Source organism: Scomber japonicus, chromosome 19 (genome assembly GCF_027409825.1).
Source record: "Scomber japonicus isolate fScoJap1 chromosome 19, fScoJap1.pri, whole genome shotgun sequence".
Classification (NCBI taxonomy): domain Eukaryota; kingdom Metazoa; phylum Chordata; class Actinopteri; order Scombriformes; family Scombridae; genus Scomber; species Scomber japonicus.
Window position 1 is genome coordinate 15,716,463 of NC_070596.1, and position 15,314 is coordinate 15,731,776.

The 15,314-nt window shown below is 39.8% G+C and overlaps 1 protein-coding gene across 1 annotated transcript in view; it reads left to right on the forward strand.

Annotated features, from left to right (window-relative positions):
* Nucleotides 1–14,810, forward strand: part of LOC128380056 (WD repeat-containing protein 70) — a 38,146-nt gene extending 23,336 nt beyond the window's left edge. Inside the window, exons 12-18 of the mRNA XM_053339737.1 lie at nt 362–446; nt 547–685; nt 7,475–7,575; nt 8,297–8,376; nt 10,107–10,223; nt 12,902–13,064; nt 14,040–14,810. Of these exons, the coding sequence (XP_053195712.1) occupies nt 362–446; nt 547–685; nt 7,475–7,575; nt 8,297–8,376; nt 10,107–10,223; nt 12,902–13,064; nt 14,040–14,127 (773 nt within the window). The 3' untranslated portion in view covers nt 14,128–14,810. The remainder of the gene's footprint in view (nt 1–361; nt 447–546; nt 686–7,474; nt 7,576–8,296; nt 8,377–10,106; nt 10,224–12,901; nt 13,065–14,039) is intronic.
* Nucleotides 14,811–15,314: the final 504 nt, after the last annotated feature.

Below are 15,314 nucleotides of genomic sequence, written 5' to 3' on the forward strand. Positions count from 1 at the left end.
TTGTTTATTGGTCTTAAGTGTGATCACTGAACCATAGTGATGGTTTTGAAGCAGAGAAGTAGCTTGTCTGTTCCTGAATGTGCAAATAAACAGGGACCACCACTAACAAAACATAGAAGTCTCTCAATAGATCACTTGACTTTCTCTTTGGTATGTAATCTAGACAAGAGAGTTTTAACACAAAGACAAACAAGAATAACTTTGTATAAGAGTCTTTCACTCAACCTACTGTATCCCTGTAATGTAAACGGAAAATGCAGTAAAGTAAATATCCTTTAAGAAAGTTCCACTGTGTTGACTTTCTGTAATGTAAATCTCACAATTTACAGTTTACCTGTTGCCTTCATCTATTCTTTTCTAGGTGATGACACTTTGAAGTTGTGGGATATACGTAACTTCAGGAAGCCTGTGAATGTTGCTACTGGACTGACAAACTACTTTTCTATGTGAGATTTTTCTAACTTTTATCTTAATTACGATCTGCCTGATAATTATGATGATTATTATAAACTCATTATGTTGTTTCTGTTATTTTCCCCATATTAGGACTGACTGCTGTTTTAGCCCAGACGACAAGCTTCTGGTAACAGGGACCTCAGTGAAGAAAGACGAGGGAAATGGGAAGCTGGTTTTCTTTGACCGAACTTCCTTCCAGAGGGTCTATGAAATAGAAGTCACCAATGCAGTAAGTTCTACTTCAGCCCCCACAACCACATCTGCTCTCATTGTAAGATGTTGTTTTTCAACTGGTTGGTATATGTTGGTTTAAAACCAAAATGACCCAAAGTGGTGCATAATGGAAAAGAAACATAATCATCCGGAATGAAACTGATGCAAAGTAGTGGTCTGAAGTAGTCTGGGCAACTGCAAATGATTTCATATGATTCTATCTCCTTGAAAACACAACAGCAGTAGCACATTCTGGAAGTTGTAACATTTGACATGCCTGGTTTGTTTGTACATTTTATTTTAAGCATATTGCATTCATTCTTTTTGTTCAAATTGATGACACACTTTTCATGACTCTTAATACTGCTTGTATGATGTAGAAGTAATAAGCACTGCCGACACACAGCTTTTAAAAATGAATCCAGCTTTAATCTAAAAGTCAATTGAGTTGACTTGTGTGAAAGCAACACCAGTATGAACCCATATCATGTATTTTAGTCAGTAGTATTTCATAACTCTGACAGCAAATATGAAGCAGTCTAGGCTGCACTGCAGTTTGCAGAAACAGAGCTATGCAGGCAGCAGCCTCTGTTATGTTTGATTATGGACTAATATTGTCTGAATGTTTTTAATTCAGTTCACTCAGAAACTGAATTTAGTTTTGTGTTTTGGGTGACTGAAATCAATAAGACCAATCCTCTGATTGTACATCCCTCTGAATGACTTGGTGTCTTAAGGTAGGAATCAAACAGTTGTGGTTTCCCAGCAGCATCACAGAGTATGTATTTTCTCCTTTTTACCCCAGTATGGGTGATTGTATTCTTCCAGTACATATTAGAAGAGTTATGGAGGGCACTGAAGGCAAGGAGGAAACTTTTAAAATACAGTTAGCGCTGGGGGAGTGGAGTAATGTGACCTTTCCTTAGTGCAAGTCTTTCCCACAAACCCTTGACAGGACCATTATTGACGCTTTTATATGTACTGCCTTTGAGTTATATTTGAGATTAAATTATTTCAGGACACAATCAGCATGTTCTATTCACATGCACTGACTACATTCTCACACACGTAAGCATACTACGCACTTTATAGTAATCCTGCTTTCTCAGAAATCCATTTGGTGAAGGCAGCCAGCCATGCTGTAGGTGCTGAAATGAAGAGTAGTCGTACTGTCTTAAATAGAAAAACTTTTTGTCTTTTGTTGCTTCCTGCTCTGCCTCTACTCTCTCTTCTTCTTCTCGTCCTATTCAACAAATTTAGCACTGTGTATGTGTAGTCATAACAGTGAGGTCCGACAGAGGATAATGGCTTCTAACTTGGTCTCTCTGGCAAAGGCATGAAACTTTCACACCAGCCATAGAGAGAACATGTTGGAGAGAGGGGGAAAAGAGACAAAAGATGGGTTTGTGTGTGTCTGTGTATCCCCCTTCTCTGCCAGCCAGCTGCTGTTAACTTGCAAACCTTGGCACTGGATTGCATCCACTCTAAGTGCACACCACGCTGCACATTTGCACTAGCTGAGGGGAGGAGGCAGTCTCTGTTTCGGTTGACCCATTTTATCTGTGATTTTTACAGCAGTGAAAATGTTAAAAAAAAACGTTTTATTTTCTTTTATGTATTGCAATTTCCTTATTTAAGTATGACCTGCATTTCACTCCAAAGTTCAGGTGTAGATCATGGGATTATAGTCAACTTTGATGTAATAAAATGCCATTCAGCTGTCAATTTAAATAAGAGGATCACTGGTGAATGAGTTGAGTGTAAGATTTCAAGTCTGGTGCTGGATGACCCTGTCAGTGCAGTTGTCTGAAGTTAGAATAAAGTGCAGGAAAAACAACACTGCATTGAAACAGAATTGATTGAGTGGTTAATTAAATGCCTGATAAGCATTTTTAACCAGCATACCAAAATACCTTTGACAACAGCCGCTGGCCTTATTTGTTCAAATATTTCCCAAAAATTAAAACCACATTTTCCTTTCTGTTTTGATAGCTACAACTCCTGTTTTACAGTAGTCAACAGTTTGCTCCAACTTGACTTTTTGGGTGTTAAGTTTTAACGGTGTCACCCAGAGCCAGAAGGTGGCATTTTTAATTTGTAAAAAGTCAAACAAAACACAATCCACATATGTATCAATATTATTTAGATCAAACAGGTACTTATTCTTTCTTGCACTTAAGTTCTTCTTGCAAAGTCTATGAGACTCTTACAAAGAGAATCAGCTGTAGCGTTTGCACCTGTTTTCACTGTGGTGACGATGTTACAGCATCAAAGAAAGACCTCAGATACTGTGGGTCAAAGAGTGTGTTCAGAACTGAACAACCTTCATCCTTCCATGCATCACCCTGTGGATGTTTGTCTTCTCTTTCACTTTACTGAAAAAGGTAAACATTTGGAAGTGATTTTTCCATTGGCCTTTCACTTGTTCCACCATCTGCCATTGTGAGATGCCCTGAAAGCTTCAGCTCAGTTTCACTGGAAGGTTGGCAAAGCCTCTTCCTCTTCCTCGTCTGTTCATCCTTTGAGCTGTACAGAAATGCAGCAGATTTCCCATAAAATCCAACCCCTGTGCCATGTAAAACAATGTAGTCTAGAAACTGGTACGCGCTGCCGATTGTCTTGGCAGTGGTTTTATTTGTGTTAACCTCTCAAAATGTACAGTAATGATTGAAGTACTTTGATTATGTTTTTTTATTCTAAAAATGTTATTTTGTGAGGGGACATGAACGATGTAGGGGCACAGCAAAAAAAAAAAAAAAAGTTGGAGAATCATGTTTTTTGTGGACTTCTTCTTCTGTGGAGTTGTGCCTTAAATTTGACTTTAAAAAAAATCTGGAATGGCCGGTTATGGGCGTTGCATTCATTTGTTGATAATAGAGAACATTACTGTAATCCCAATAAATTGCATTTTAGTTTATTTTTTGGCATTTTAACATTTACTGGACAAATTCCAATAGAGAGATGTTTATTTTGAACAGGGGAGGGTTAGGGTTAGCACCATATTGCCTAGCCAAGACCATTTTGATGCCCTACATTTTTGATTAGTTCCTTCATGGTATTGTACATTGTTCATTTTTGCCATACAAAGTTGTTTTCATACCCATCAGCCATCACTCTAACAATCAGATTGCCCACACCAAGCATATTTGGTAGCCTCTAATATAATTTTGATAGTGTAAATTTAGTTTTTGCAACAGATCAGTTTTATCTGGTTGACATGCACTCAGTGAACCTGATGAATGCGCTATTTACTATGTTTACATCAGCCGTCTGCCTCTGGGATGGCCCAAGAATTTAAGTGCAGTCTTTATAAAGTGGCGTACCAGGCAGGCAAGTGAAAGGAAGGGCCACCAATCATTTCTAACTTAAACAGTCTACATAACCCCAGACCTGGATTCTGGGGTGTGCTTGAGAGTGGAGGCTGTTTAGGCCCGTTTGGTAAATACTTCAGACACTCTTAAGCTTATCTGAGTCCATCAAAAAGGGGAAGGAACCAGGTGAGACCCTGCTGACTGGCAAAGCACTGAACCTTTGGCTGGATTTCAAATGGAGACTTACTAAAACCTGCAGCCCCTGTTCACTGTCTGTCTGTGTGTGTGTGTGTGTGTGTGTGTGTGTGTGTGTGTGTGTGTGTGTGTGTGTGTGTGTGTGTGTGTGTGTGTGTGTGTGTGTGTGTGTGTGTGTGTGTGTGTGTGTGTGTGTGTGTGTGTGTGTGTGTGTCTATTTCTGTACATAGTCACATTTCATAACGTGTATATATCCGGTGCTGTGTAATTTGTGATTTCCTGCATATTTGCACTGACTGGAAACTGTAATATTGTGTGGAATATTGCTGAATGAATTGTGACACACTCTGTTTTGCAGTACATTACTTCTTTTAAACACTTAACAGAAGAATGATGCACCAATTTAATACACTGCATTGATACTGCTGCTGCTGATGCTGCTGTTATTAAAGGAAAGGGTATTAGCCAGATGTGTTGTGTTACTTTTGTTAATAAAATGGCAAAAAGAAGTCTCATATTCAGTTTGACTTCGAGGTAAAAGAAAACTCTGAATAATCAGCATGACAGTCATTGATTGTCCAGCCCTACTAAGTTTTTCTGCATGGATGGAAAACCATTTTTCAGTCACCTTGGCTAGTTGTAGTTTGCTCATACTACTCCTACTATCTCACGCTTGATGGCTCTTTAACAGTGAGCTGCTCCCTGTGCCATGCTTTTCAAGGAAGCCTTTGATATGAACAGTCTGTCTTTCATCCTCAGTAAGAGCAGCCAAGGGTGAAGTGTAGAAAGGAGGCCTGAACTTTCTTCTTTCCTGTGCATTTTACCAAGTGAATCCTGTAAGATGTAAAAGCCAGTTGTTCCAGGAAGGTAGTTTGTGCTAATTACGGACTTGTTGGGCAGTTGCACATTCAGTGTGTGCAGCTGAGGTGTGTAAGAGTTGTGTTCTCCTTTCCCCTACTGCATGGATTTGGCTTGTGTAGCTCAGTCTGTCAAAAGCGGCGCGCCTTTGGATCCACTCACCAGCGACTAAACAAGGAACGCAGCTGTGACTGTTGTGTCCCATTAGTGCTGCATAGCTGTATTTCATAGTCAGCATACATATCAGGCAAGTGGCTGTCTTATTTAGCTCTAATCAGCCTTTGGTATTTTAATGTGATGAGACATAGAAGGCTGCTACTGAAGAACGGACTGATTAAAGTTTCCTCCTGCATGATGTGATGTAATTTTGTGGACGTGAAGCCTAAACAGGGGTTCCTAGAGTATAAACACACTGGTCTGAATATCTGGAAAGCAGTCTTAGTGTTGGACAGACTGAGCTGTGCTTGGCTGTGGACTTGTTGGTGGATTCAGTTGGGGTGGGCCCCACTGAACTCTTCTGTTTTTAGGCTGCTCTCTCTGGTCTTTCTGTTTGAATTGTTCCACAGCCAAGTAACTGCAGTCCAGATACTTGGCTGTATTGTCCCTTTTATTTTGGATTTACTGCCTGATTTGGGCTGTTATATGTTGTGTTGCCGTACAGTGGTTCTGGTGGATTCCTCCAGCTCTCACAGTACCTGCGGAGTGTAACAGAATTCCTGTCTGTCGTCTCTGCCTTCCCTCGCATATGGGAACTGACCGTGCTGCTTTAGCTACCTCGACAGGGCGATTTACAATCCATTACACATTTACACTTCAAGCACATCCACAGGGAATCGACTTTTATCTTTCTTGATACATACATCTGGATACATGTTATCAAAAGGGTTAGAGCTTTCTTTGTGGATGAAAATACAGCACGTTTTCACAGTGAAAGAATATTTGCATGTGTGCTTATTAAGTAATTAATTAATTAATTAATTAATTAATCATAATTGTTATAATCCATCAGCCAATATGTGAATTGAATATGTGAGACTCGTGTTAAACTCATCCTGTTTATAGCATTTTCCAGATCTTTCTGTCAATTATGGCCAGCTCATGATCTGGTTGAGCAGATTAACCCTCATCTGTCTCATGAGCTACAAACCACTGACCTGCTGGCCTGATAGCGTAGAAATGTATAAGCTTATTTCATTAAAAAAAAAACAAAAAAAAAAACCTTATGTTGCATACTTACATGATGATATTAGAATTTTTTTTCTAATATGATTTTTTAATTTAATGATTTTTTAAATTTTTATTTACAGCACAGAGTGATAGAATTTTGGTATAGGGAATTTGTATATAGAAAATTGGATGTACCAAATGTTTTAAGAGATCCCCTAAACTTTATTATATATTTTTGATTGAAAAAGTAGGATTGCATTTTCTCTACGTACATGTGTGCAGGCCTGCTTGTCTGTGTACGTGCCTGTCCTCTTGCATGCGTGCGTGTGTGTGTGTGTGTGAGTGTGTGTGTGTGTGTGAGATTGAGACTCCTTCCCCTGGTATCCTGGTGGGAAGCTGAACAGCTGGGCGTTAAGCAGCTTTCACCGTCACTGAATCTGGACATCCCAGTCGTAGTCCTACCCACCCCCCATCCTACACTCTTGCCCCAGACCCCTGCCCCCCTTCTGCTTCACTGCTCCACATACAGTAAACGCAGGCCAAACACTCACTTTTCTTTCTCAAAAATGTTTTACAAGAAACTGCAGATGCCCTTCAACACAGCTCATCACAGAAGGTTGTGATGCTCTAATAATGCGTGTGAAGAAATGAGACACTCCAGCAAGGAGTCTGGAGTCTCTACTGTAGCTCACATATCACAGAGTGAACAGAGGGTCTACATCATTATCCAACAACTGTGCTTGTATCTCTCTCTCTCTCTCTCTCTCTCTCTCTCTCTCTCTCTCTCTCTCTCTCACTCTCACTCTCACTCTCACTCTCTCTCTCTGTCACTCACTCTCTCACACACACACACACACACACACACACACACACACACACACACACACACACACACACACACACACACACACCTCTGGATAAATGTGGTCACATTTGCCTATTGGCACTGAGCCATCTGTCACACACAGACTGAGGGATCCAGCCCTCATCCCAACAACCAAATATAGTCAACTAGAGCAGCAGAGCACGCTGGGACTGATCCTCACTGTACCACAACTAACCTGGGTCACATACTCACAATACTTCCAAAATATGATTGTTACCTTTGATCAGTGGAAAAGCAGAAAGCCTTTAAACATTCTCACAAATGTGACCCACAATACAGAAAGTTGTTCACAACCTGCTGACTCCTTCCGTCACATGTATCACCTCCATCAGTTAATGGACAACAAACATTTAACTGCATCTTGTTTGCCTTTCTGTGTGTATTGCAGAGTGTTATCCGCTGCCTGTGGCACCCAAAACTCAACCAGATAATGGTGGGAACAGGGAACGGACTGGCCAAGGTCTACTACGACCCCGTCAAAAGTCACAGGTATAATCAGATCAGAACTTAATAGATAAGTCTGGTATGTAATTTATCTTCTTTTTAACAAAAAACTACCCTAATGATACTAAAACAAACAATGAGTTAATCCTTCTAACATAATTTGTCGTATGTTTAGTCGATGTTATCATCACAGCAATGTAATTTATCCTCTCAGCTTGCTAGCAAAACAGTGTAAATATGAGCATAATGCCTCCCCAGTGCAAAGGTCCTGTGAGATTGAAAATGAAGTCATGAACTTGGCAGAAAAAACACTAAAGCAATTATTTGACCCAAATATTTGAAGATACTGATTAAGTTCATCATGTCTCTGTGGTGGTCGCAACAGATAACATAACTGAATTATTCACTGCTGTTCCCAGTGAAGGAATATGTCAACCAGACGCTATTTATTTTGGAATGATGCAGCCTTTTTTATATGCATCTTTAATTGTATTTCCATGCCAACACGTTGTGAAGTATGCATACCTTTGACCATTTCTTTTTCAACTTCACTAAAGCTTTAGCATCTGCCCTTAATGTACAGTTATAAATCATTTAAATTAGTTTCTAATTCACTTTGTAGGTGAATTGGTGATAATGATGAAAAGATAAAAGAATTCTAGGACAGTGGAATACATCTTTTAACACTATATTGACCTTTTGTTTCTTATGATACTGTACTTTCAAATAACTTCATTGATAACCATGTGTTTTTTTTTTCCCCCAGGGGCGCTAAACTGTGTGTAGTGAAGAGCCAGAGGAAAGAGAAACAAGCGGAGACGCTGACGCAAGATTACATCATTACACGTAAGTTTCTCCACGTCTGAGCTCGTAGACGCATGCACATGCAAACAAACTCGGAGTCTCTTCCATCTAAAAAATAATTTGGCACTTAATGAACTTTGAATCAAATTCCTTGCTTTTGTTCATGGCATGCAGATTCACACATCTCTCTCCCTTTAATCAGTAAACAGTTGGCGAGGTGATTGTGGTGGAGTGCTGTTCTCAAAGCAGTTTAGTCCACCTGGAGCCATTAACCCATCTGCTCAATATTGCTGTTCTCATGATACAGCAGTGTGAGACAGACATCACCAAAAAACAAGCCAGCCATCTTTCAAATGAATGATGTGATATTTGGAGCGTTTTCTTATTATAATCGATCATCATAAAGAACAAAAATACCAATCCCTCTTTCTTGCTTCTCATGCACACAGAAACATTGAAGTGCTATCTCATACTATCTCGGGGGGGGGGGGGCTTTGCGAGTGTGTTCAGGGCTTTCACAGTACCATTAGCTGATGGAGTAGGGTGTGGATGAGCGGATCGACAGCCGCGGGGCACTGTGCCACGTGGCGGCCATGTGGTTCCAGTAACACCAGATCACGCTATGGACAGCAGCCTCTCCCACCGCTGCTGGCGTGATCTCTTGCTGGTCCACACCGCACACACGCTACCTGTCATCCTGTCATATCATCGACACACGAGGCTGTCATCTCTTTTGTGCGTGCTTCACTCTCCTCACCCCCAGACTGAAATCATGAACCCACAGGAACAGAACAGCTGTCGGGCACTCGGTGTCTGATTGGCTGGCCGGACACAATTCAGACCCCATTTATTGTTTGGGCTACGGCAGCCTTTTCATATCCATCATGTGATTTCATTGCCATGCCAACAGGGTGTGAAGTAGGCAGACATTTGACTGCCACATGCAGCGAGTGACGCACTTGATGCCCTGGCACTGGAAAATTAGAGGGGACAGGAAGCAAGTGATGGCCCATTGAGAAAAGCGAGGGAATCTGTTAACAGTAACCTTTTTGCTTAATGTAGCGTGGAGGAGAAGAATTAACACTGAACAGCGACAGGGCTCCTGAATGGAAAATCACTTTATCTAACCCTTTACTAAAGTGTCTCTTTGTTACCCCTGAGGATAAGAGCAGAGCATACACTCACTTTACACAAACACACACACACACACACACACACACACACACACACACACACACACACACACACACACACACACACACTCAGTCTCTCCTTCGTGCACATCTTTAAGGGCACTCATTCACACTTACTCATGCACACATTCACTCACACTCTCGTGGCTTTAAGTGCTGGGGGCCTTTATTGTGATAGTGTTCACAAAAGTGTGAAGAGTGGTAGAGCGATTGTCTGAATCTAAACATGAGGGATATAATGAATATGTTGGTGTGCACTATGGCAGAAAGAGTACACAAGAGGGGAGATGCTGCCAGAGGTCAACAGGTGTGTGTGTGTGTGTGTGTGTGTGTGTGTGTGTGTGTGTGTGTGGTTTTTTTTGGCTTTGCGTAACTGCTGCAAGGTGTAGTAGTAAGTGAGATTGTAAGGACATATTCTGTCTGCAAAATCTCAGCTTTTCATTTGTTTTCATTGGGCTCCAAACACTCAACATATTGTCAGGTGTCCCGTTCGCTTATTTGTGCGTCCGTGTTATGCGATCTTGCAGTTTGAGTTACCTAAGCAACTTGATTATCCTTGTTTACCTTGTGTGTTTCCAGCTCATGCCTTACCCATGTTCAGAGAGGCCCGACAGCGGAGTACTCGGAAACAGCTGGAGAAGGACAGACTTGACCCCAAGAAGTCCCACAAACCTGAGCCTCCTGTGTCTGGACCAGGTAATGTCTCATTTCTTAGTTTTTCCTCTCACTTTTTTTCTCAGTGCAAAACATGATATATGAGGCAAATTATGAGACAAAAATAGATAAGCTAAAACAAAAAATGCACAACAAATGCTATCATTAAATATAAATCCAGTAACAAGAGCTGCAGCTACAGTCCTGCAGTTGTTTTTGAAGCATATTAGTCATGTTCTTAACTGGATGAAAACATGATTCTGTTTGAGGCAGATGTACAAATCCACAGTTGTTGATGTGTTCCCTATTATGCAATCCAGCTGAAGTCAAGTGCTAAAACAGCAATGCTCCCGCTTGGCCTCTCAAAGATTCATTGTAGCCTGCTGTTGCCTCATATTTTTTAACTGCTGGGACATAAAGATGCATTGTGAACTTTGTGTGGAACACACGGTCGGGCAGTTGATATTTTTACTGTAATACACATTTTCACCGATGCCACACAGATGCATGATGGTGGATACAGTTTGAGCTTGGATCCAATAAGCCAGACAACATTTCGTGCTTCATTGTGTTCCAGCTGGCTCGTTGCTATGTTTTTTTTTACTGTCTCTGTTTTTTCACTTATTCTTCCTGCAAAATTTACTCCACAATACAAAAAACTATAGTCTGCAACTTTTGTTTATTTTACATATTTAGACATGGAGCAGGGGGGGAAAGGGGATTATAAAAAACATCTTAAAATAGGAAAGTAACTAAAGAATTAGTCTAAAAGGTTATTCTCAATATATCTATCTATCCATTCCTTTCTGCTCATCCTCTAGTGGGATGTAACAGAGCTGGAGTCACTCTCAGTTGACATTGTGCCAGATTGAACAGGTTGCCAGTCAATCACAAGGCAAACATATAGTACAGAGACAGGCGGCCATTCACATCTACAGGCAGTTTTACAGTCACCAATGAACTCAACCTGAATGTTCCTGGTTTGTGGGCATGAGCACCTGCAAACTCCACACAGTTGGTCCCCAGGAAATGTTTCCTTCATCCTTCTTTGACAAGTTGTCCAGGTTACAAAATACTTCACTTTTTCAGTGTGAAAAGAAGTATATCTGAGAGTATGAAAATGAGTGACAGAGATTGAGAGGATGAGACAAACATGACATGGAAAGGTCTGCCAAAGAAATTTTTGAAAATTTGGGTCAATTTTAAAGAAATAAGTTTGATAGCAGGGCACAGTGGTTTTTGTAGGAGAGGCTATTTTTATATTGTTTATCTTCTTTGTGAATTCACTTTCCAGAAGTTCAAGGTAATGTTTGGTGGTTGGTTCAGTGTTTACAAGCAAAGGAAAGAGGTGCCTCACAGTCCCTCAAAAAAAAAACCCCATTGCCCAACTAGATGAGGAAGTCTCTGTGTTTCAGTATGTGAATGTATGTGTGTATGTGCATGTGCTCATGTCTCTTATCCTTGATCATTTAAGACAACCATAATAATGTTCTCCCTGGAAAGAAAGAGTTTTTTTCTCTCCAAAAGCTCCATTAAAGGGGAACTATTATGCTTCTCCTTATTTTCAGTCATGTATATAAATGTTATAATGTCGGATGTTCATGTTAAATGTAGCCAAGTGTCAAATAATGAGGTAAACATATGGAGAAGTAATCCCTGTGAGTAAAAGCCTCAGACTGCTCTGAACAGGAAGGATCAGTCTAGCTTTTATGCAGCAAATCACAATACAACTGTACAAAACAGACTTCTACACAGTAAGAAATACAAACCTCATAATATGATGATCCACTAAATGTAAAAAACCACCACATAACTCTTATGCACAACAGAGTATGGTATAAAGTAATGGTAAAATATTTTTGAATAACATAATACAGTCTCTTGAAATTAAATAAACTAAAATATTTAGTAACTTTTGGTCAGTTCAGGTGATTACACCATAGAGGTAACATTATATTTCATCCTTATTGAAATGATCTGTTGCATTAAAATCAAGTTCAGGATCTCCATTTAGTTTTTAGGCACTAGAGATCTCAACAACGATCATATGGAAGAAATTTGATACATCCAGTCCCGTCCTTCTCTAATGACCTGGTGAACCTCTAACTTGACACTTATTATCATCATCATCATGTCAAAATTTCAACTTGTCCACATCTAACCAGATACCGACAAAGATAATGACATTCTCATCAGAGCCAGCTTTGTGAAATGTAAAGCAAACGGTACTGAGATGTTAGCTAGTAGGTTAGCTAGCTATTTTCTGCTCTTTGATGCCTGTTGATGTCAGTGTCTATAGACTATAGGAGATAACAGATGATGACATCATCTGGCACCAAAGACAAGTCCATAGCAGACATCTTCAGGTCTGTCTGCTCTTTACTGGTGAAAGTCAGGCTTTACCCAGATTTTGGTTTCACTGCTCTTCTAATTTTCCTTTATTTAGCACATCAAGTGTTTTTTCTCAAAATATATGCAACAACGTACTTTTCTGTCTGTCTCCATGATACCATTACTGAAGGCACCAAACTCAAGATTGCTCAAATTCTACACAAAGTGTCTTTAATTTAAGTGTTTTTTGGATTATGGGTTACTTTTTATAATTATATTTGTGTGTGTTTGTGTGAGTTGCTTAGATAATACATCATTATGAAGTCATGTAAATTGTTCTCACATTAAAAATGATCTACATCTAATCCAGTAATCATGTGTCCTGACAGGTCGTGGAGGCAGAGTCGCAGCTCATGGTGGAACTCTGTCTTCATTCATTGTGAAGAACATTGCTTTAGACAAATCAGACGACAGTAATGCCAGAGAGGCCATCCTCCGTCACGCCAAAGAGGCTGCTGATAACCCTTACTGGGTTGCCCCAGCATACACACAGTAAGAAAACCTGTCCATTTATGTGTTTATCACTCATCTTGTCTTATTTCTAGGTTTGCTCTTATTTGCTGACAGTGTAAGATGAGTGCTGCTTCTGGTATTTGATAGTACTTTGGTTTCTTTCTACTGGTGTGACACAAATATTTAACTTCCTTGACCTTGAGGAACCATTTTTGGAGATTTCTGTTCAAATACAGCATTTTTAGAATAGGCATAAATACCACATTCATACTGCAAACACTACATTTATGCTAAACTGGCTTGGGTTAGCATAAAGTGGGCATGTCTGTAAAGGGGTGACTCATGGGTACCCATAGAGCCCATTTTCATTAAGATATTTTGGGGTGAGAGGTCAAGGGACCCCTTTGAAAATGGCCTGCTAGTTTTTCCCTCGCCAAAATTTAGCCCAACTTTGGAGCATTATGGCCGCCTTCCTGATGAGCTAGACCTGACGTGGTTGAAACCAATGAGTGCCTTCACTCTAGCTTTAAAAGTGAGCCCACTACAGCCTCTGAAAAGAGCTGCACAGTTTCACAGGTACACATTCAAACAGCAGAGAAGGAGATTAATGAACAGCTTTATATCACTATCAGATTCAGACGGCTGTGCAAGCACGAAACAAAGCTGTGAGCCAAATCTGTGCGGTATGTTTTAAGTACTGCAAGCAAACTATCATTAGTTAACTATAATATACAAGTGATACACTTGACTGTAGATACATCAGATGAAGTACACCATTTTAGCTTGGCTGCAGAGCTCTCTCTCAGGCAGTAGGCTAATGGTGATATCACTATCACTGCTCTCTGCTCTTTAGGAATGATATTAAACATCAAATGAATTCTTATAACAATCAGTCAGTGAAAGGCAGGTCTAGATTGCTCTGAGATTACATTTACAGCCTGCACATCCCACCACTTATAAACTAATATATCGAAATAATAATAATTTGTTGTTTGTTATTGTGAATCCCTTTAGGACCCAGCCAGAGCCAGTGTTTGCAGAGGAGTCAGACGAGGATGAGGAAGCTGACAAGGAACCAGAGTGGAAGAAGCGCAAGATCTGAGTCTCTTCGATGGCAGCTCAGTTTCTACAGGATAGCAGACAGGGTGGGCTTGTGGTTGGATATACAGCACGCTAACCACAAGGTCTCAGGATCAATCCCAAAACAAAACTACTGTCAGACACTCTGCATAGGAGCATCAACTAAATTACTAAATTGTCCAGACTGTCCTTTTAGGGTGCATGTACAGTATTTATGTGTGTGCTTCTGTGTTAAGGGGCAGCACATAAATGTGCTCACTGTGCAAGCACTATATAATGTAAGTATATGGTCCTCCCATGGCAATTCATCAACCACTGAAAGAACTTTTTTATGTCTGTTTTTACTGTGTGAACTTCATTTCCATTATGTGTATTGTCCTCTGCTCCCACATCTTTAAAAAGTTTGCTAATGCCTCATAAATTGTCTCCAGATTTTGTGGTCTGGTGCTGCCCATCAAAAATTTGCCAGATTGTAAAAAGTAAATAGCAAATAACTAAAACTTGCAGAAAAATGTACTTTGTTTTTATAGGGTTTAGTTTTAGTTTAGTTTTTTAAACTGTTGTTGTTTTGTTGGCTGCGATACAAAAAACTTCATTAAACCATTGATGCAAATTTAGATGTTTTCTACTTACTGTATTCCTCCTCACAACCTAAATAAAGGAATTTGTATATTGTTGCTAAAACAGTGAAATTCAATGTAAAGTCTGGAGTCATATATCTGCTTTTATTCACTAATCAAAGATATGCTTTTACCAAAATGTATTGTTTGTGTACAGACATCAAAACATCAAGTCCTAATCAAAGCCAGTAATGAGTCACTACTTCAAACAAGCTATTTTACCGACAATTGTTAAATTAGTGACATTTACTGCAAGTGCCACTGATATAGATGAATCAAGGTTTGAGTCCATGAGATGCAACTTAAAGTTGAAATTATTTTTATCAAACTACTAATCCTATAATATTAGTTATAGCAATAGTAGTGCTATATAATCAAGAATTAACTTCCAAATGGCTCTAATTCAATTTTTGTTGACACACTAATATAAATGTAACTCTTCTGTTGTCTTTCCACTGTATGACAGGCGTGGCGTGGCAGATCTCAGTGCTCTTTTTGAATTCCTTAAACGACCTGCACAGCGTCTACAAATATGTCAACTGACAGAGAAAACCACAACATACAGCTCTAATGAAACCCATGTTTGTAT